General features: G+C 39.9%; 1 protein-coding gene across 20 annotated transcripts in view; it reads left to right on the top strand.

The window, feature by feature from the left end:
* The window catches only part of EML5 (EMAP like 5), a 195,272-nt gene that overhangs the window by 163,212 nt on the left and 8,584 nt on the right, over positions 1-23,476 (top strand). For 9 of the 20 annotated variants that reach the window (XR_014811251.1, XR_014811249.1, XM_084969967.1 and 6 more), the window contains 5 exons: positions 4,584-4,604; positions 16,822-16,995; positions 17,728-17,936; positions 20,552-20,709; positions 23,033-23,147. Coding sequence is in view for 10 of the 20 variants with exons in the window: in XM_084969967.1 (XP_084826093.1) it covers positions 4,584-4,604; positions 16,822-16,995; positions 17,728-17,936; positions 20,552-20,709; positions 23,033-23,147 (677 nt within the window). In the remaining 10 variants the exon portion in view is untranslated. Of the gene's footprint in view, positions 1-4,583; positions 4,605-16,821; positions 16,996-17,727; positions 18,287-20,551; positions 20,710-23,032; positions 23,148-23,476 lie in introns of those variants that run through there. The other 11 variants (XR_014811248.1, XR_014811250.1, XR_014811246.1 and 8 more) reach the window with 4 other exon arrangements.

Raw genomic sequence — 23,476 nt, 5'->3', positions numbered from 1 at the left:
GGGCCTGCTCCCCAGTTGTTGGAGTAGATACCACCAGATCCATTTCTGAACTACAGTGTGACGTAGGCAGGGCTGGAGCACTCCCACTTGGAAATGAGCCACTGAGTATTCCTCCTCAAGAGCTGTCCATTGGTAAGTGTGCTCTGTGGTGTCACCTGTCACCCATTGTATGGGCTCACAAAGTATGCTGTTTTTGGCACTGTCCTAGGTCCTGCCCCATGGGAATTAAGGCAGTCAGCCTGAGTGTCCCTTAGATGATGTGTTCACAAAGCTACGAGTACAGATCTGTTGATACAGAACCACTGAGGCCAGGCACTGGGACTGTTATAGTCATGCAGCTGGACCTTGGGAGCTACTAAATCAGCCTAGACCTGGCCCTACCTCTGCTGGCCCCACCCCAAACAAAGGAGCACCAGTAATCCACTCATCCACTCAAATGCCCTGCAGGCTCTGAGTTTACAAAGCTGCCTGTAGTGCTTCAATTCATAGATCACACAGCTGCTGGCATACTCACATTTCAGCCCTGCTTCCAAAGTGGTACAGCCTGAGGATCAACTCTGATTTCAGCCCCATCTCCATATGTGGGCACCCTTAAGATACTTGAGCACTCCCAGAATTTAGACAGGCAGAGCCACACCCACTGTCAGGCTGCCACGGTCCCTCCCTTGTGCCCGCATTAACAATGAGTTTTCAGTGGCCAACCTGGGCTCCTTCCTGCTCATACCCCCAGCTCCAGTTGTAGCTTGGACCAAACTCCAGCCTCTTCAGGATGTCTCTGCACAGCCAATCCCTGTCCTCTACCCAAGTCTGTCCTCTGAAGCTTGAGTTTGAGAACCCTGTTCCCACCTGCACCAGGAGATGTATGTCTTGGGCTGGGGAGTGCAGGGGGGTGGCCAGGACCATCTGCGAGGTTTCTCTCTGTTCTTCTGTTATGCCTGCCGCAGTGCAGCTGCTGTACTGTCCTCAAAGCCTCTGAAACTCCTTTTCTCTCCCAGCTGATCTCACCACCCGTGAAGGGGTTTCCAAGGTAAGGGATCTTTCCACTTTCCCAGTTCCCTCCCAGGGGTGCAGGTCCTGTCTTGATTCCTTTTTTTTCCCCCTTTCACCCTACTTGGTTACATGCTAATCTTTCTTACAATTTGTTTTTGTGAGCTCTTCTGCAAGAGTTCAGCAGGTATTCTGTGAGAATTGTTCCACATATAGTTGTATTTTTGATGTACTTGTGGGAGGAGGTGAGCTTCACATCCTTCTATTCTACCGTCCTGATCCAGCCTCTCTAATAATACTTAGGCATTGCCTCTTTTTTGCACTAAGTTTTTTGAAATTGAAGTCTTATTTTCACTCGGCATGAGGAGTAAGTGACCATGTTACCATTTTGGTCATGAAAGCACCTAGTTTGGTGCCTCTTGGCATGTAGTTATTGCTCAGTTAATTTTTATTAAGTTCTTTTATTCAGTAAACTGAATACCTACTTTGTGTAAGATATTGTTCTTGGTTCTGGGGGTATAAGGAGCTTACAAAAAAAGGCAAAATCTCTATTTCAGTAGAATTTACATTTTCTGAATGGAATTCTAGAGGGTGGTTTTCATTTCCCAACTTTGCTCCTTCTCCTTTTCTTTCTCCTTCTCCTCCTTAGTTAAGAAACTTGTTTAACATAGTAATGCTGTACCTTCCTCTTTCGATTAAAAAATGTTGGAGTTCTTAACTGGCTTAATCCTACATAGTGTTTATGAGGTTGGGGGTTCAATCTCTGGCCTCATTCAGTAGGTTGAGGATCCAGGGTTGCTGCAAGCTGCGGCATAGATCACAGATACAGCTCCAATCTGGAATTGCTGTGGCTATGGCGTAGGCCTACAGCAGCTCCAGTTTGACCCTTAGCTCAGAGAACTTTCATGCCACAGGTACAGCTGTAAAAAGAAAAGAAGAAAAACGTTGAGAGTTCCCTAGTGGCCTAGTGGTTAAGGATTCAATGTTGTCACTGCTGTGGCTCAGGTTCAAATCCCTGGCCCAGCAACTTCCACATTCTGCAGGCATGGCAAAAAAAAAAAGGAAAGAAATGTTGTGGTTACAAATTAACCTTTCATGGAATTTAACCCTCTTCTCCACTTCTTTTTTTTTTTTTTTTTTAAACTGTAATATAATTGACATAATATTATGTTAGTTTCAGGTGTACAACATAACGATTTGATATTTGAAGGGTAACACTATAAAGAATGGGGAATGGCTAAATGATCTCCCCCGCCTCTTCTTCCACATCAGTGTCCAGACAGTGTAGAGGTGAATTTTTGATCATGCACATAGTTCTATGTCTTTCCCCACTTATACCATTCCACAAAACAGCCAAAAAAAATTTTTTTTTTTTTGTCTTTTTGCCTTTTCTAGGTTCTCTCCCGTGGCATACAGAGGTTCCCAGGCTAGGGGTCTAATCAGAGCTGTAGCTGCTGGCCTACACCACAGCCACAGCAACGCCAGATCCGAGCCACGTCTGTGACCTACACCACAGCTCACTCCAATGCCGGATCCTTAACCCGCTGAGCAAGGCCAGGGATCGAACCCTCAATCTCATGGTTCCTAGTCAGATTCGTTAACCACTGCGCCACGACGGGAACTCCAAAACAGCTAAAACTCTTTACTGATGACTAAGTAAGTGTAAAATAGACTCAAGAGAAGACCGAAGAGTGAGGGACTTTTTTTCCTCTGAACCTAAAGAGAATTGACTCAGTAGTTAGTTTGCCTGCCAGGCTTGTTTAATACCCACAAAGCACAAAAACACTTTCTAGGGAGTTCCCATTGTGGTGCAGTGGTTAACAAATCTGACTAGGAACCATGAAGCGGTGGGTTCGATCCCTGGCCTTGCTCAGTGGGTTAAGGATCCGGCATTGCCGTGGGCTGTGGTGTGGGTCTCAGATCTGCGGCTCGGACCTGGCATTGCTGTGGCTGTGGTGTAGGCCGGCGGCTACAGCTCCTATTCAACCCCTAGCCTGGGAACCTCCATATGCCGCAGGAGCGGCCCAAGAAATCGCAAAAAGACCAAAAAAAAAAAAAAAAAAAAAAACACTTTCTAAAATGTATATGGTTCTCTTTGTTAAAAATTATGTAAATCATAAAGGAACTTAAATATTTGCTCTTGCAGTAGTTTAGCCAATTAAACTTGAACTTTTCTTTTTTCTTGGCTAAAATCTTGGAATCTCAGAGCTTTCAAATGTATAATTTTATCCATCATTAGATGTTCATCATTAGATGTTTAAATTTCCTTTGTTACATATCTGATTAAGGGTTTTTCTACTTATGCTTGAACCCCATCATCACTTGATTCCTAACAGAGTAACCTAACCTCTTCTTAGGAAGCTCTGTTATAAAGTGTATCTTTGTATGAAATAGAAATCTGTCTCTTTTTAGTCACAATTCATTGGTCCTCATTTTGGGACATCTAGAATATTTTGACCTGTGATGTTTAGGTCTTTATCTGTACCCCTGTCCCAGGCACTGCAGATATTCAGGAATAAGCCTAATCTCTAAAACCAAAGACCCTCAATCTTTCAACCATTCTTCATGTGGCATAGTTTCAAGTCCTCTCACCGTTTGGTTGTTATCAGAGCATGTTCAAAACTAAAAGTGGAAACCCTGACTTGTCTGCTCAGTGAGTCAAGTACTTCATGACTTTTTCTCTCATATTTTAGATCAGGACACTATAGGTCTACAGTGTGTCCTTGAAATAATTATTTCACAGGGTATAAAGCTCTACCAAAGCAAGAAACAATCATCTATCTTGAAAAGATTCCTAAATGTTTTCTTCTTTCTTTCTAAAGACTGTTGCTTCTAAAATTTTGGTTAATAGATATTTACACTGCAAATATAATGAGCATAGGCTTTCATGTTTCCTTTTTGGGCAGCCTTTTACTCAATACAGAAAATTTTTACGTTAAAAAGAGAAGAAAGGGGTTCATTTGTGGCCTGAATTAAGGGGTTTTTTTCCCTTCAGTTACATGGTAACTTTTGCCATGGTTTCTCTCAGAAGGCTTAGATCTCATTTTTCCCCGCAAGTAGGAATCATTAAAGCCCAAAGGATCTATTAACAGGGCATTTTGTTAAACCAAAATAAGGCCATGAAAACTCACTAAGAGATTGAAAGATCAGAGTTCCTGTTGTGGGTCAGCCAATTAAGAACCCAGCATAGTGCCCAGGAGGATGTGAGTTTGATCCCTGGGTTAGGGATCCAGCATTGCCACAAGCTGTGGAGTAGGTTGCAGATGTGGCCTGGATATGGTGTTGCTATTGGCACTGGTGTAGGCTTCAACTGTAGCTAGGATTCAAACCCAAGTCTCGGAACTTTAATATGCTGTAAAAAGGAAAAAAAAATTTGAAAGGTTATATGCATAAAATGTTAATATACATGTAATTGAGATTAATGGTTTGACTTTCAAACAGTGCACTGAGTTTTACATAATAAAATTAATTTTGTATTTGACAATTATTTAAATTATTTTAAATTATCACTTTATCATAATTGCGTCTTTACAGATTTTACTTGTAGTGTTTATCCTATTTATGAGTAATTTTTTTCTGCTGCTTTTCCATTGTAGGTGATTCAGCAGACATGTCAGGTAAGGAAATTAATCATCTTCTGTTGTAGTCATATTGTTAAATAATGACAGCCCAAATTTTTATAGAGTAATAAGACACTTGAAACTGTGACTTTTTAAATTATGAATACATCATTTTAATGTCATGATACTGACTCCAATCTGCAATAATAAGTTTTGGGGTTTTTTTTGGGGGGGGGGGTTGCTTTTTTTTTTTAGTGGTGGTATATGGAGATTCCCAGGCTAGGGGCCAAATCAGAGTTGCAGCCGCTGTCCTGTGCCACAGCCACAGCAACATGGGATCCTGAGCCGCGTCTGTGAACCTATACCACAGCTCATGGTAACATGGATCCTTAACCCCCTGAGTGAGGCCAGGGATCAAACCTGCATCCTTGTGGATACTAGTTGGATTTGTCACCCACTGAGCCACAATGGGAACTAAGTTTTTTTTTTTAAATAGCGTATTTTGGAATTTAATTATTGCACATTTCAGATCAACAGAGCATTTAAAGATTTGAAAATAACTTTTTATTACTGATTTTGACCATGGCTCTGTGATTTTAAAAAGCTCTTGAATAAATGGTGCATGTCTATTGTTTTTAGTTATTATAATAAGCAAGCTTTTTCAACTCAATTTTAGTTTACAGAATATAGTAAGAATTACCTGTTTGATAAGAAAATATTTCCCAGTGATTTGTATCCATTTCATTTCAGTTTTCCAGGGTAAGGCATGATTTTGTGATTCAGCTCTTCAGTTACAAACTTACTCAATACAACAGGCAAGGTCTTTGATGTCTTGGGTTTCACGCAAGAGCAGTGGTTAGTCCTTGGGCCTTGTACAGCCTGTGACTGAGTATACTTTTTATTAATTTAAATAGTTGGGAAATATCACAAAAGATGGAAAATATATGAAATTCAGATTTCAGTATCCACAGATAAGGTTTTATTGGACACAGCCACACTCATTCAGTAACATGTTGCCCATGGCCGCTTTCGTGCTAATAATGGCAGAATTGAGTGGTTGCAACAGAGACTGCGTGTAACACTGTCATTGCTTTCCACTGCTGCTTGATGCACTACAGATTGCAATGATTCTGTTTTAAAACTTTTAGGTTTTGAGTGCTGCATATATTGCTAGGCCACAGTATTTTTGTTGTTGATGTACAACATTGTATTAGTTTCAGGTGTACAGCATTGTGATTTTTGTTCATAGATTATACTCCACTAAAAGTTATTACAAGATAATGGCTCTAATTTCCTGTGCTATATCGTATGGTCTTATATACTGTTGCTTATCCATTTTATACAGAGTAGTTTGTGTCTCTTAATCCCATACCCCTAACTTACTCCTCCTCTCTTCCTTCTTTCCCTAAGTAGCTGCTAGTTTGTTTTCTATATCTGTGAGTCTGTTCCTGTTTTGTACATAGAAAGAATATATATATACACATATACATGTGGAAAGAATACATGTCAACATTTTCATCCTAAGCTTTATCACAGTATTCTCAGTTCATAGGAAAGCAAAGATTAGAAAAATTAGAAAATTTAAGAGTATTTCATCACAACAGAATTTCTACACAAAAATAAATATAAAATATGGCTACATCCTGAAGTAAAGTTCTGAGTGACTCATTTGTTAGCCAATCAAGAAAAGCTGTTTATGGAATTCCAACCTTGTGGCTCAGTGGAAACAAATCTGACTAGTATCCATGAGGATGCAGGTTTTATCCCTGGCCTCGCTCAGTGGGTTAAGGATCTGGCATTGCTGTGAACTGTGGTGTAGGTCAAAGACTCGGCTCAGATCCTGCATTCCTGTGGCTGTGGTGTAGGCTGGCAGCTGCAGCTCTGATTCAGCCCCTAGCCTGGGAACTTCCTTATACCGCAGGTGCAGCTCTTAAAAAAAAAAAAAAAAAAAAAAAAAAAGCTATTTATGACTTGAGTTAATTAAATCATGTTTAATTGCAGCAAACAAGTGTCCAGAGAAAATAAACTTGTTTAAGACTTTTTGTCAAAAACCATTGCTAAAAAATTGAGAACACTGGGAATAACATCAGTAGTCTTTAAAAAAAAAAAAAAAAAAGATTTTGAATGGCTTCCCTTGGCTCTTAATGGGTTAACAAATGTCATCAGTTGTTTTTTTGAGGAATAAGTGCTGACTTTTAAGTGACTGATTGCTTTGTTTCTATGAATGGCCTAACAACTGCAAAAGATAGTATTTTCAAATAAGTCAGAAAACAGTAATGTGGTGCAACCTGAAGTAGAATCTGCTAAGATGTATTACAGTGACGGTGGTAAATGTATGTGTGGACTAGAGCAGAAAGGGGAGTAGTTGGTTAAATTTACAAGCCTATTCATTGTGTTATTCATTAGCAGGTGCTTTGTGGAAAATATTTCAATTTATCACGTGTAATTGAACCTCAGTATTTTGTTATTGAGAGTCGGCACTTAATTTTGTTTGCTGTCGTAGACTTAATCAGTCCCATCAGTTTGTTAGAAATAGAAGGCGAATATCCTGACTTGCTCTATCCCCATAGCAGTTTAGCGATTTAGCAGTGGCAACGTTTTTTTTTTTCCCTGCAATTTCTGGAGCTCAGAACCAGGACTGAAATTTTTCCAAATGAGAAGAATTGCCTTTAGTCAATTTTGTGGAAAACTAGATACCTTTGGAAATTATTTTTTGCTGTAAACTTGATAATATTTGTTAATGATTCAGCCTGAAATTATAAGGAAACTGCAAGTACAATTACAACCTTAGGTTACAATTACAGTGCTTATACGTGAAACTTATACTGCAGGAAAATCATTTGATGACAACTCATCTTTAAATCACAAGTGATGCCAAGCTGCACTGTATACTTCTCATGCTGTAAAAATTAAGATGAGAAATGAGATTCTCATTCTCGCACAAATTTGCCGCAAGTATATTTTCTGGGCTCAAGTTAAAGTTACAGCAGCATTTTTTAGATCTTGATGCAAGTGTAAAGAAAATTTCCATATTTTAAATATCTGTTTAACTGCACAAATAAGGAACCTTCAATTTAGGATTGTTATTCTGCAATGTAATACATTATAAAAGGCAAGTATCAAGACAGGACTCTAATAGAATTTTCTAAATGTCTTCAGGTGATTAATATGCTCAATTAAAATCATATGCTTTTGGATCGATACTCATATTTGACAGTACCTACCTGTGTGAAACATTTTCAGGGTTGAAATGTGTAAAATTATTACAGATCATCATTAACAAATGAACATCTGCAATTATTTTTGAAAAATAAAAACTCCGACTTTGAACCCCACTTAACTGGAACATTATCCCCCCCAAAGAATTTCATTCTCATTAGTAGATGTATATTATAAAATTTTTCACTCAGTGAATTTCATCAACAAAAATTTTGTGGAAATTTGTTTTCTTTTGTTATACAGGTACCTGCACAATATCTTCAGTTTTGTCTCTTATCTGACCATTTAGAGTAAAAGCTTGCTGACTCCTGCTCTAGAAGGAGACAGGCAAAAATAAGTAAATTTTTAAATATAACATGATCTAAGATGGTGATAAATGTGATAAGAACAGCAAACAGGGTGATGGCAGCAAAGCATTTGTTTTTCAGAAGTGGTAACATTTAGCTAGGCCAAAAATGATACAAAACAATGATAACTGAAGGGTGGTCTAGCCAGGGCAAGCCAAGGCCTGGTTTGGGAGTCTCAAGACCACCCACACGTTCAGTAATTCACAGACGGAATCAGAAGACCCAGAGATACTTAGGGGTATAGCTTATTGCAGTGATCAGCAAGGGGAAAAGATATATCAGGTAGAGTCTTGAGGATCAGATACAGGCTTTCTGTGTCTCTCCCAACATATTCTTCTAGGGGTCACAAAGAACCTGATTCTTCTACCAGCAACCAGATGCATCAATGTAGGTGCAGTGTTTCTGCCCAGGGAAGCCCACTTAAGACGCAGAGTCCAGGGTTTTTATTGCGGATTGGTCACAGAGGCATAAATATCATACTTCCAGGAGAAAACAGGTATTCAGTGCCCCCGTGGACAAAACAGCCTGATCAACATGGAGAACATTTCAAAAGTCAAGTTCTTCCACACTAGCAAGCAGATCCTTCCAGTGATAGTAACCTCAGGCCTGCTTATTTAACTCTTTCCCTAAGGCTGAATCAAGAAACAGAAAGGTCAGTGTGACAGGAGAAAGGCCTCTGAGATAAACTTAGAAAGGGTAGGAGTCAGTCATGTAGGGCCTTGTAGATCATGGAGCAGAGTTTGGATTCATGCTAAATGCAGAGTCCATCATTGGAGAATTTTAAGCAAGGAAGTGATGTGATCTGATTTATACTTTGAGAAAAATCACCCTTTGCACTATTGAGAATATTGGAGGGGAAAGAGCCTCCAGAAAATTAGGAGGTTTGGATCATAGTAGTTTAAGCAAAAGACATTTTAAACTAGGGTGGTAGGAGTGAAAATGGAGAGAACTAGATGAATATGGCCTATATTTTGAGGGTAAATCCAGTTTTTTTCTGCTGAAGTAGACGTGGAGGCATGGCAGAAAGCAAGGAATCAAGATTGTTAATTTTTTTCTTGAGCAGCTGGCTAACTGAAATAGGGGAATACTTTGGGAGAAATAGTTGTACAGGGAGAAATTATCTATAGTCATAAGGAATGAAGGGATTCAAATGCAAGGAAACTAGTAGGTCTGGAGGTGGGGGAATAAGAAGCTCCTCTCTAATGGCTTTTATTTCATCAGGTGAGTGAAGAGGTGGCGAAGTAGGTGGGAAAAAAGTTTTGAACTTGTCACTTTGGAATGTAGAAGAGTAAATATATGTATTAGAAAAGATACGGTATAATTACCATTTGAATGTAATACATGTGTTTTGAGTAGACCCTAAGAGAACATCTTTTGTCTCTGACAAAGTCTTCCCAGCCCACATAAGACTGTGCCAGAAGGTAAGAATTTGACGTTTTTGTTCCTTAAGGCAATTCAAGGCAAGAGAGCTCTCTTCAGCCTTAGTTATTACTGTTTGTTCTGATAGGCAGTTGCCCATTAAATATCTTTAGTGATCTTCCCTGTGCCCTCTGATGACAGAAAGTGAGGAAATCTATTATCACACAGAGTGATGGGAGCACACTGGTCTCCTGAGTCTGCTGATTCAGGAGCTCCCCATGTGTTTCCCATCTCTTCTGCTCTGTCATCCATAGCACTGGCCTCATCCCAAAGACTGGTTGAATTCATGTTATAAAAGGGCTGCCAGTGACAGTTAAAATTACATGCTTCCTTGCTTTTTCATCAGATGGGAAAAGGGATTAAAAATCTTTTTCAAAACCGTGACCTTTATTTATTTATTTGTTTATTTTTTTTGGCCTGTTTGGGTCATTTTTAAGAGGAGCCAAACGCTGTACCAGGAATACATCAGGTGAAGTTCTCTTTGTGGCTCAGGAGATTGCAAACCCAACTAGTACCCATGAGGATGCGCTTCAATCCTTGGCGGTGCTCAGTGGGTTAAGGACCCAGCGTTACTGTGAGCTGTGGTGTAGGTTGTGGATGTGGCTCGGTTCTAGCATTGCTGTGGTTGTGATGTAGGCTGACAGCTGCAGCTCTGGCTTGACCCCTAGCTTGGGAACTTCTATATGCTGCAGGTGCAGCCCTAAAAAAAAAAAAAAAGGGAATGGATGCTAGGTTACAGCAAAGAGTTGTCCACTACGGAAATTACAGGGCAAAATACAATTGGAACACTTAATGGTCCACATTAAAATTTTGTTTTTAAATATAGTGTTTTTACTATGCTATGTCAAAGGAAAAGTAGGGGATAAAAGAAAAATATCCTTTAAAACTTTGATTCTTGGAGTTCCCGTGGTGGCACAGCAGAAATGAATGTGACTAGGAACCATGAGGTTGCGGGTTCGATCCCTGGCTTCTCTCAGTGTGTTAAGGTTCCTGTGTTGCCGTGAACTGCAGTGTAGGTCACAGATGCGACTCAGATCCTGCATTGCTGCGGCTCTGGTGTAGGCCAGCAGCTGTAGCTCCAAGTCGACCCCTAGCCTGGAAACCTCCATCTGCTGCAAGTGAGGCCCTAAAAAGCAAAAAAAAAAAAAAAAAAAAAAAAAAACTTTGATTCTTATGAGATCGACTAAGTACTTTTAAGAGAACCTTGTGGCATCTCTGTACTGGAGACAGAGAGTCAAGAATAGTTATGACAAGTTGGTGGGATTGACTTTCTGGAGACAGCTTGATGTGAAGAGAGTAAAACTAGTTCCTGGGTACTGACAACTGCACACCTCTGCTGGCTCTGCCAGCTCTGAGTGGTGTATGACCTAGGTTAAGTCACTTAACTTCACTGAGCCTGAGTTCATAGGAAAACATAACTGCCTAGAAGTAGAGATTAGAAAGTATGACATGTCCCTGGTAATATGCCTGGCCCATGATATGCACTTCTGTCTGGTAGCCTACAGGAAGGGGAAAAATAAGAGTAATATCTGTGTTACCTTAGCGTCATGAATGACCACTTTCAAATTATAGGAGAATATAAAATATACCTAATGGACATGTTTAACTTTTTTATAAGTTTTATTGGAATGTAGTTGACTTACAAAGTTGTGTTTCATCTGTATAGCAAGGTAAATCAGATATGCTTATATGCATATCCATTCCTTTCCAGACTCCTTTCCCATGTAGGTAATTACACAGCACTGAGTAGGTTACCCTGTGCTCTACAGTAGGTCCTTGTTACCCATCCATTTTATATGTAGTGGTGTGCTTATGTCAGTCCCAACCCCTAATTTATCCTTTCCCTAACCCAGTTTCCCCTTTGGTAACCATAAATTTGTTTTCAAAATCTTCGAGTCTGTTTCTGCTTTGTAAGTTCTTTTTGTCACTTTTTGTTAGATTCCGCATATTAGTGATCTTGTGTGATAGTTATCATCTTCTTTCTGACTTCTTTCTTCACTTATTATTGTAATTTCTAAGTCCATCCATGTTGCTGTAAATGGCATTATTTCATTCCTTTTTATGTCTGAGTAATATTCCATTGTGTATAGGTACCACATCTTGTCTCTCCAGTCCTCTATTGATAGTCCATGTCTCGGCTGTTGTAAATAGTGTTGCAATGAATATTGGGGTGCATGTATCTTTTTGAATTATGGTTTTCTCCAGATATATACCCAGGAGTAGGATTACTGAATCATATGGTAGTTCTATACTTAGTTTTTTAAGGAACCTCTACAGTGTTCTCCATAATGGTTGCACCACTTACATTCCCACCAACAGTGTGGAACGGTCCCCTTTTCTCCACACCCTCTCCAGCATTTATTATTCGTATTCTTTTTGATGATGGCCATTCTGACTTATGTGAGGTGATACCCCACTGTAGTTTTGATTTGCATTTCTTGAAAAATTAGTAACATTGAGCGTCTTTTCGTGTGTTCTTCGGTCATCTCTCTGTCTGCTTTGGAGAAATGTCTGTTTAAATATTCTGACTTTTTTTTTTTTTTTTCTTCTGTCTTTTGTCTTTTTAGGGCCACAACCGCAGCATACGGAGGTTCCCAGGCTAGGGGTAAAATCAGAACCACAGCTGCTGGCCTAAGCCACAGCCACAGCAATTCGGGATCTAAGCCGAATCTTTGACCTACACCATAGCTCACAGCAATGCTGCATCCTTAACCCACTGAGCAAGGCCAGGGATCGAACCTGCAACCTCATGGTTCCTAGACTGATTCCTTTCTGCTGCGCCATGACAGGAACTCCTCTTCTGACCATTTTTTAATTGAGTTGTTTTTTGGTATAAAGCTGTATGAGATGTTTTGTATATTTTGGAGATTACTCCCTTGTCAGTTGCTTCATTTGCAAGGATATTCTCCATTTTGTAGTTTGTCTTTTCATTTTGTTTAATTGTTCTTTAGTAAGTTAGTTAGGCCTTGAGAATTTCCAGTAATTAATTAATTAATTAGTGGGGTTTTTTTGTTTTGTCTTTTTGCTATTTCTTGGGCCGCTCCCTCGGCATATGGAGGTTCCCAGGCTAGGGGTCGAATCGGAGCTGTAGCCACCGGCCTACGCCAGAGCCACAGCAACATGGGATCCGAGCCGCGTCTGCGACCTACACCACAGCTCATGGCAACGCCGGATCGTTAACCCACTGAGCAAGGGCAGGGACCGAACCCGCAACCTCATGGTTCCTAGTCGGATTCGTTAACCACTGCGCCACGACGGGAACTCCGTGTTTATTTATTATGTCTTTTGAGGGCTGCATGTGTGGCATATGAAGTTCCCAGGCGAGGGGTTGAATTCGAGCTACAGTTGCCAGCCTGCACCACAGCCACAGCAAGGCCAGATCCGAGCCTTGTCTGTGACCTGCACTACAGCTCATAACAGTGCTGGATCCTTAACCCACTGAGTGAGGCCAGGGTGAATCTGCGTCCTCATGGATCCTGGTCAGGTTCCTTCCTGCTGAGCCACAATGGGAATCTTAAATATTGTTACTGATGTAAGTTTAGAACAATCTTACTGTGTAGCAATCCTATAATATAATCATACCTGTGTTTTAAGATATAAATTTCTGGTATAACCTTCTTACCATGTCATTCAATTTTTTGTAAAAGTTTGAAAAGCTCAGTAATTCACTTTACTTAAAATTACTTGCTATTTAAATTTTAGATTGTTAACTCTTTGTAATTTATAGAATATTAAGTTTGGAAAATATTAAATAATTGAGTGATGTTTCTTAAAAATCCATTATTGGAGTTCCTATTGTGGCGCAGCAGAAACAAATCTGACTAGGAACCATGAGGTTGCAGGTTCCATCCCTGGCCTTGCTCAGTGGATTAAGGATCCATCATTGCTGTGGCATAGGCCGGCAGCTGCAGCTCTGATTCGACCCATAGCCTGGGAACCTCCATATGCCATAGGTGCGGCCCTGAAAAAACAACAAAAAATTATAGTTGATTTGCAGTGTTGTGCCAATTTCTGCTGTACAGCAAAGTGAATCAGTTATACATATATACATTCTTTTTCTTATGTTTTTCATCATGTCATTGCCAAGAGAATGAATAGTTCCCTGTGCTATACAGTAGGGACTTGTTGCCTATCCATTCTAAATGTAAAGAGTTTTCATGTACAAACCCCAAACTCCCAATTCTGTCCCTCTCCCCCTTGGCAACCACAGGTCTCTTCCCTAGGTCTGTGAGCCTTGTTTCTGTTTTGTAGATAGGCTCATTTGTATCATTTTGTTGTTGTTGTCGTTGTTGTCTTTTTATGGCCACACCCGCGGCATGTGGAGGCCAGGGGTCAAACCAAGGCCACTGGATCCTTAACCCACTGAGCGAAGCCAGGGATCAGACTCGCAACCTCATGGTTCCTAATCAGATTCATTTCCCGCTGCACTAAGATGGGAACTCCTGTGCCATTTTTTTTTTATGGGCATATTCATGGCATATGGAAGTTCTCAGGCCAGCAACTGAATCTGAGCTGCAACTACAAGCTATGCTGTAGCTACAACAGAGTTCTTTAACCCAGTGGCCAGGCAGAGGAGCAAACCCATGCCTCTGCAGTAGAGTGGCTGCAGTTGGATTCTTTTGTTGTTGTTGTTGTTGTCTTTTCTTGGGCTGTTCCCTCGGCACATGGAGGTTCCCTGGCTAGGGGTTGAATTGGAGCTGTAGCCACCGGCCTATGCCAGAGCCACAGCAACGCAGGATCCGAGCCGCGTCTGCAGCCTACACCACAGCTCACGGCAACGCTGGATCCTTAACCCATTGAGCAAGGCCAGGGATCAAACCCGCAACCTCATGGTTCCTAGTTGGATTCGTTAACCACTGTGCCACGACGGGGAACTCCTGCAGTTGGATTCTTAACCCACTGCACCACAGTGGGAACTCTCTGTGCCATATTTTAGATTCCACACATAAGTGATATCATGTAATTTGTCTTATTTCTCTTAGTCAGAAAATCTAAGAGAATCTCTAGTTGCGTCTATATTTACATTTTAATTTTTTTTGAGGTTAATCCATTTTATTAAGGGGCTTTGGGGGAAGGTTGAAGGATTGGGAGAACAATGAGATCTGATGTCCTCAGTGATCTCGTAGCTTCACAGTTGCTGAAAGCTATTTACATTTTAAATTTGTCACCTAACATTCCTTCTTGAATGAAGCTCCCAAGTCACTTGTAGCCTTTGACTTTTATTGAATGAGGTACATTCTAGTTATACTCCAGTACCTAAATTATTGTGGTCAATTTTTCACACATAAATATTGCACTTATTATATGGTAAACTTTTATGTCTGTTTCCATGTAGTTTTGATTTTTTTACAGTTTCATAAATCGTGAACAATTTTTACTTTGTGATAGTCAAATTTAATTCCCTGGGTTAATATATTTTAAATGCTTTGAAGAACTATTAGATTTAATTTATCATTGTATACTATAAATCATAGATGGTGTCCAATGTAGTCTAAATTTATTATCAGAAATTTTTTGGCGTTCCCACTGTGGCACAATGGGATCAGTGGTGTCTTGGGAATGCTAGGACATGGGTTCGATCCCCAGCCTGATACAGTGGCTTAAGGATCTGGTGTTGCCACAGCTGTGACTTGGGTCTTAACAGTGGGTCATATCTGATCCCTGTCCCAGGGAATTCCATATGCCACAGGGCAGCTGAAAATGGGGAGACAAAAAGAATTTTTTAAAATTGTCTTTATGTAATATTTATCTATTTTTTCAATATTTGTAGCTGATTTATAAACAAATGCACATTCATATTTTGATTATTGTACTAAAAGTACTTATGTTCTAAGACTGAATTAGCTGAATTGACTTATCCATTTTTATAGTGTTCAGTTGATTAAAAAAAAAAGGACAATATAAAGCTATGGGTTTTTAACCTAGAAAATATAGGAAATTGGGAAAACTTTTCAAGCAGTACCAACAGACTACACAAGATAAATAACAACAAATATAATTTTTAAAAAAGATTGGCAGTCTTGGAATTCCCTGGTGGCATAGAAGGATAAGGATCCAGCTTTGTCACTGCAGGAGCTCAGGTCACTGCCCTGGTGCAGGTTTGATCCCTGGCCCTGGAATTTCCACATGCCACAGGCATGGCCAAAAACAAAAAACCAAAAAAAAAAAAAAGAAAAGATTAGCTGTTTTACTTTTCCCATGAAATCTTGTTAAAAAAAAAAAAAAAACCCTATCTTATAAAATGATATGAACTTATATTTTTACTGGTTGAAAATTTCTTTTGTGGAGTTCCTGTTGTGGCTCAGTGGTTAACAAATCCAACTAGGAACCATGAGGTTGCGGGTTTGATCCCTGGCCTCGATCCGTGGATTAAGGATCCAGTGTTGCTGTGAGCTGTGGTGTAGGTCGCAGATGCAGCTGGGATCCCGCGTTGCTGTGTCTATGGCATAGGCCAGAGGCTACAGCTCCAATTAGACCCCTAGCCTGGGAACCTCCATATGCCATGGGAGCAGCCCTAGAAAAAGCAAAAAAAAAAAAAAAGAAAATTTCTTTTGTGATCTATTCAGATGGTTTCCTGCATATTGCGTTTCTCAATTTGTATTCACTTTCCATCTCTTCTTCATTCATCATTTATATTGTTCGTCTGTTTCTCCACATAATTACATAAAGATTTATCATGTATCAAAAACATAATATTGTTTTTTAAAAAGTTGTTTAGGGAGTTCGCATCGTGGCTCAGTGTTTGATGAATCCGACTAGGAACCATGAGGTTGCGGGTTCGATCCCTGACGTTGCTCAGTGGGTTAGGGATCGGGCGTTGCTGTGAGCTGTGGTGTGGGTTGCAAATGCGGCTCGGATTCCCCCGTTGCTGTGGCTCTGGCGAAGGCCGGTGGCTACAGCTCCGATTCAACCCCTAGCCTAGGAACCTCCATGTGCCGTAGGAGCGGCCCAAGAAATGGCAAAAAGACTAAAAAATTTTTTAAAAATTAAAAAATAAATAAAAAGTTGTTTAAAAGTTGTGGTTGCCTAATTTGCTTGTCTAAATGCTGTTTTCTCAACAGTACAGTTTGGACTATAGCCTGGGAAAGTAGTCAGTATTTTTCTCCTTTCCTTTCCTTTTCTTTTTTTCTTTTTAATTTAGTTTTAGGTTTGAGCTATTTTTTCTTAGTAAGTACAGTCTTTCTTTGGTTCCTGTTTTTCCGTGTTCCAGACTAGAGTATGCATCAGCCTTAGAAATGGAGACATTTGTAATAGGTATATTACAACTTTTGGATTTTATCTTTGTTTAGCTACAGCACCTTCTATCCACATCTGGGATGCAATGAACAAGCAGACTTTATCTATACTAAGATGCTATCATTCAAAGGGAGTGTGTTCAGTCAGTTTCAGTGCTACAGGTAAACTCTTGCTGTCTGTGGGACTAGACCCAGAACATACTATTACCATTTGGAGATGGCAGGAAGGTAGGATTTTTCTTTGTAATTTTTTAAAATGTATTAAAGTATAGTTGATTTACAATGTTGTGCCAGTTTTTTTCTTTACAATGTTTAAAAATTAAAATAGAAATAAGGTCATATGAATTCTGTTTAATATTTGTGTTAACTTGGTGATTGAAACCATTATTCATTACAGCCCTACACAATACATGTATTACTGTAAGTGTATTACACTTTAAAAACCCAGTGAGATGGTAAAGTCACAAAACATAAATTAATGAAAGTTATTAATATTATAAATCATTTACTGCTCTTTCATGGAAAAACTATGCATATAAGTGTCTTTGCTAATTACTCTTTTGTTGGCTATAGAGACTCTTACTCAAGAATGGAAATGAAGCATAATGTGATAGTGGAAGATCAATAGGGTAATATTACCTCAGTTACATAACTGTTATAAAAAATGAAATTCATAGAGCTACATAGAAAAATGAGACACAGTTTCTAAAGTCTACAGTGCCCCTTAAATGATAATGAAGCTCTCCATAAATCACATATCACTTGCAAAAATATGTAAAAAGGACCCTCTACTCTAGTAATGGTATGTCATGTGACTACTAGGTGGCATTGTAAGGGACATGCCCTCTTTTAAGCGCAGTTGTTTTTTGAACTGTGTTACGTTCAATAACTCTTTGATCCTGTAAAAATGAGCTTAGTTCTTACACTAACCTAGATAATTTTGTTGTATCTTTTTATCAGGTGCCAAAATTGCCAGCAGAGCTGGTCACAACCAACGTATTTTTGTGGCAGAATTCCGACCCGATTCAGATTCCCAGTTTGTCTCTGTGGGAGTAAAACATGTGAAGTTCTGGACACTGGCAGGAAGAACCCTTCTTAGCAGAAAAGGGCTACTGAGCACACTGGATGATGCCCGGATGCAGACCATGCTTGCTGTCGCATTTGGTGCAGTATGTCTCTTAAAATGCATGTGGTAGTGTAACTGTGAATGAGCCAAACTGGACCGTTTTGAATTTTCTTGCCTTAGATAGTTGAGCTACAGAAATGTTATTTATATGGCACTATAATCTACTAATCATTACGTATGTCCTGGTCATGCATATATTTCATCTTTCAGATTCTGATACTTGAGAAATGATGGAGTGAGAGAGAAAGTTCGTGAGGGAGAGGGGTTATAATGAAACATTCGAGTCCTTGGGTCACTGCTATTCTCAAAAGCCTTTATTAATTTTATAATTGTCACCCTACATCTCCTAGGTCCTAATAATTTGTCAGAATAAAAGAAAGATCAATCATGAAATGTGCTTTTCCAGTGTGGTACTTGGTTTAGGATTTTCTTTGCTTCCTCTCATCTTAACTCACTGCTTGTCATGTAGTCAGAAGTGGGCCAGTGCCTCTCGTTCAGGGGAAGAAGGCAAGCCCAGTTCCTGGTCTTGGTGGAAAGAGCGTTAGAGCCGTTCCCTCCCCACCATCCCGATTCCACCTGGGCTTGTGGTTTACAAGCCACATCTCTTTCCTTTAATACCTTGCCCTGGCCAGACTTTTTAAACCCTATGATGCATTAAAAAACTAAGTCATTTTTCTTACTAAAGTGTTTATGTGTGTTTGTAATACTTGAAGAACAAAAATTATAATTCTGGAATCTTAAAGCACACTTACATTTTTTGAGAAAAAGACCATTGCAAATGTTGGTTATGCCCTGTCAAACTTGAGTTAAATATTTTGGACATTCTTAGTAGAAGGCAAGTAATTCTTCTCCAGAAGAAAAACCCGATACATTCAAGTGTTTCTTGCCCATGTAAATTAACTTTCTTCACACATAAAATTCCTTAGTTACTCAGTTACTCATTCCCAATAGAAAATAAACTTGAAGATTAGAATTTTAGCCGTAGGAGTTCCTGTTGTGGCTCAGTGAAACAAATCTGACTAGTATCCAAGAGGATGCAGGTTTGATCCCTGGCCTCACTCAGTGGGTTAAGGATCCGGCATTGCCGTGAGCTGCAGTATAGTTGACAGACTCGGCTCGGCTCGGATCTGGCATTGCTGTGGCTGTGGCATAGGCCAGCAGTTACAGCTCCAATTGGACCCCTAGACTTTGGAACCTCCGTATGCCACAGGTGAGGCCCTAAAAAGACAAAAAAAAAAAAAAAAAGAATTTTAGCCATAATTAACTTTTTATGTTTGAAACAATAGTACAATCAGTGTGAATGTTTTGTTACATAACAAAATGGGTTGATGTTCAGTTTTAACACATGTTCACTAGGGGCTATGAAAAGAGCAAAGGAAATAAAATATTAGTTTTTACATTCCAGTCACAGATGAGGCATGAATTAAAGCTGCTCCTATTTGGCAAGTACAATCATTGTTTTCTAAATGTGAGCTATAGAGAATACGCATAAATGCTGAGCAATTTGAAGTAATATTAAATTGTTGCAAGGAAAGTAAACATGCACACTATCTAGTATTCTCGGAAAGATTACAGAAAGTCTCAGTTTGTTTTTCATATAGTCCAAAATTTCCTATTGATTTTTTTCCATTTTGTTTTGGATGAACATTTTATACACATTGCTCTAAAACTGAAGCTAAAATGAAACAGCACATGATGCAGGATTTGATAAATGTTTTTGCATAAATGAACTGTATCAGGATTGCAGTTCTCAAAGTGATCTAAAGCATTCTTAAACTTTTGGTACCTTAACAATGTAACTTATTTTGGATTCACTGCAGAAATGCATTAACTTTCACTATTTTAAGAAATCATGGCAAATGTTTTCTTATATAACTTCTGAAAAACTACAACTTTGATGCAGATAATAGTTTTTCTTTCCAAGACAAAAGACTTCATCAAACCTAATAAAAGTTGCTTTCACTTCCTATTCCTATTCTCTTTTTTACTCTCAGTTACTAATGACCTTCATTTCTAGGGTAGCTAGAGGGAAGCAATACAAAGGGATGACAGAAACTAGAATTACAGCATTTTTGAATTAGAAGGGGCCTTAGAGCCTGAACGCCTTCATTTTACACATGAAAAAGTTGGTATAGAGGCCAAAAGTCTTGGCAAAGATTATTCCAGCTAAAAGCAACAGACCTAGAAAAGAAAATGGCCCTAATGAAAATAAGCCTCAAGTTCAGGTTTTCTGACTCTTGAGTCTACTGTTTTTCCCACACCATGCTCTTTTTTTTTTCTTTTTTTCTTTCTTTTTTTTTTTTTTTTTTGCTTTTTAGGGCTCCACCCATGGCATGTGGAAGTTCCCAGGCTAGGGGTCAAATTGGAGCTACAGCTGCTGGCCACAGCCATACAGGATTTGAGCTGTGTCTGTGACCTACACCACAGCTCACAGCAACACCAGATCGATCCTTAACCCACTGAGTGAGGCCAGGGATCTAACCTGCATCCTCACGGATGCTAGTCAGATTCGTTAACCGCTGAGCCACGACAGGAACTCCTCTCCATGATCTTTGATTCAAAAAGGTGACATAGGCTCACACTTACATAAAGAACTGCTCTTTGAACTCTGTTGGAACTTTTGATGAGTTTATCTCCCCCTTCCCCACTCCTTTTCAGAATAACTTGACGTTTACAGGTACCATCAGTGGAGATGTCTGTGTGTGGAAAGATCACATATTGTGTAGAATTGTGGCCAGAGCTCACAACGGGCCTGTGTTTGCCATGTACACCACCCTTCGAGATGGACTTATTGTCACTGGAGGCAAGGAGAGGCCGTGAGTCCTCTTTCTTTTCACAGTCTTACTGAACGTTCATGAGTTGTGGTGCCTCTGTTTGCGGTTCTTTCTCGATGATGTAGACTATGCTCTTTGACCTCCTCATATGTTTCTTCTGCTTCAGTGCCTTTTATGCACTATCTTGATTCTTATTTCTGGTCTTAAATAGTTTCCTTTTTTTTTTTTTTTTTTCACATTATAGATAAACCTAACCTCTACCACCTGGAGTGGTCATTTTTCTGAGGTGTGGATAGGTAGCTATCCTGCAGATTAGGAATTGATTTTCTTTTTTCTTTTCTTTTTTCTTTTTCTTTTTCTTTTTTTTTTTTTTTTTGCCTTTTTTTAGGGCCGCATTCACGGCATATGGAGGTTCCCAGGCTAGGGGTTGAATCGGAGCTATAGCCACCAGCCTACGCCAGAACCACAGCAAAGCGGGATCCAAGCCGCATCTGCGACCTACACCACAGCTTATGGCAACGTGGGATCCTTAACCCACTGAGCAAGGCCAGGGATTGAACCCACCACCTCATGGTTCCTAGTTGGATTGGTTAACCACTGCACCATGACAGGAACTCCAGAACTGATTTTCTTAAAGTCTCTTTGCTGACATAAGAGAGATTCTTTGCCATTGGACTCGGGATGCATCTTGACTGCCTGCTTTCTTTTTTGTGCAAACTGGATACTAAGGTATAAAATTCATGCTGCTGCATTAGAAAAGGATGAGAGGATGCTAGAAACAAACTTTGCCTTGTTTGTTTTTGCTTGAGGCAAAGTTCTTAGATAAAATTAAGATCTCAAACTCTAAGTCTGAGGAGAGGCCTTTTTCTGAGTGATTTACAAATCTCCCAGTGGAAACCAGATACTTAAAATTGATTTCATAACAGCATATTTGTATACATGTTAAAATGGAGTATATATGTGACCAAGTAGTAAGCGATTCCTATGCAGCAGTGAAAGAACCCACACAAGTGCAGCAGCTTTTGCCTTTCACACAAAGGAAGACTGTATTATGCTGCAGGAGCATGGTTTTTCCCCAAGACAAGCAGCTCATCTAGCAGAAAATAAAGGAATGTACTTTTCAGTTCCTCAAAGAGAAAAACCATAAATGCACTGTCTTTTGTCCTTTTGCATATTACCCTGACACTCATGTTCCCTACCTGCCATCTGGTCTTGCACACCCTACTCCACTAACCTTCTAAACTGTATCAGTAGCATATTTAATAATAACAGTTGGAAAGAAATTCGCTGCTCTTTTGGCTCTAAAAATGTATTCTGTAGCCGAGCATCTGTAATCCTGTTATGTAGCCTTGCATTTCCATTATTCTCTTAACATTAAGAATCATTTTGTACATTTCCTCAGTCAGGAAGTGCTATGACAGGAGTTCTGCTGTAGCACAGTGGGTTAAAAATCCAACTGCAGCAGCTTGGGGTGCTGCTGAGGTGCATGTTCAATCCTTGGCCTGGGAACTTCCAGATGCCATGAGTATGGTCATTAAAAAAAAAAAAAAAAAAAAAAAAAAAGGAAGGGAGTTTCCGTCGTGGTGCAGAGGAAATGAATCTGACTAGAAACCATGAGGTTGTGGGTTTGAGCCCTGGCCTCGCTCAGTGGGTTAAGGATCCGGCGTTGCTCTGAGCTGTGGTGTAAGTCGCAGATGTGGCTTGGATCCTGTGTTGCTGCAGCTCTGGCGTAGGCCAGCAGCTACTGCTCCAGTTAGACCCCTAGCCTGGGAACCTCCATGTGCCACGGATGCGGCCCTAGAAAAGACAAAAAAAAAGAAGGAAGTATTATGAGAGAGGATGTATGTATGGGCGGACTAAATAAAATTAGGCTCATGTCAGAAAAATGAATTTTCATAAAATGTGATTTGCTTAAACTGAATGTTTGAGATACAATACATCTTTTTTTTTTTTCCCTTTTTATAGACACACCTACAGCATATGGAAGTTCCCAGGCCAGGGATCAAATTGGAGCTGCAGCTGCACCCTAAACCACAGCCACTGCAACACAGATCCAAGCTGCATCTGCAACATACACCATAGTTTACAGCAATGCCAGATCATTAACCCAGGGATCCTTAACCCAGCAAAGCTAGGGAGCAAACCCACATCCTTACAGAGACAACTTTAGGCCATTAACCTGCTGAGCCACAACAGCAACTCCAAATACTGTGTATTTTAAAATTGCCACAGCAAGTTTAGAGGAATATAAAGATTGGAGCCTCTCTTAGTATTCTGCTTATAATTTAGCTTTTGTTTATAATGAAAATTTTTTGTAATGGCCAATAATAACTGCTTCTTTCGGTTTGGGTTGTCATTTTCGTAGGTCAAAAGAAGGAGGAGCAGTCAAGCTGTGGGATCAGGAGCTAAGGCGGTGCCGTGCCTTCAAGCTTGAGACAGGACAGGTCACAGACTGTGTCCGTTCTGTGTGCAGAGGCAAAGTAAGAAGTTCCCTGCGCCGCTGCAGTGCAGCAGACGATAGGAAACAGTTACTGCTGTGATTCCTTCACCCTTTGCAACCTGATGAGTAATAACAACCATGGACTTGCGGGTTTGCTCTGCCTCCTCTCTGCTGCTCTTTGCAGAAAGATAGGAAGCTGTTTTCCTAAGCACTGTGTCTAAACCGCCTTATTTTCTTGAATCTGCTAATTCAACTGTGGTAGACAGTTGAATTTTTGCCAGCTGACTCATTTTGATCAAAGCAGCTATCTCCATTCATTTAAAAAACACACATTACTCTAAAAATTCAACCATGTATGCATTCACAATT

This window comes from Sus scrofa, chromosome 7, assembly GCF_054392235.1.
Source record: "Sus scrofa isolate SSC_HxYL_T2T_F1_AM1 chromosome 7, Sscrofa_HxYL_maternal_Yorkshire_Landrace_v2.0, whole genome shotgun sequence".
Classification (NCBI taxonomy): Eukaryota; Metazoa; Chordata; class Mammalia; order Artiodactyla; family Suidae; genus Sus; species Sus scrofa.
Note: the sequence above shows the minus strand (reverse complement) of the source record. Positions and strands in the feature narration are given on the sequence as shown.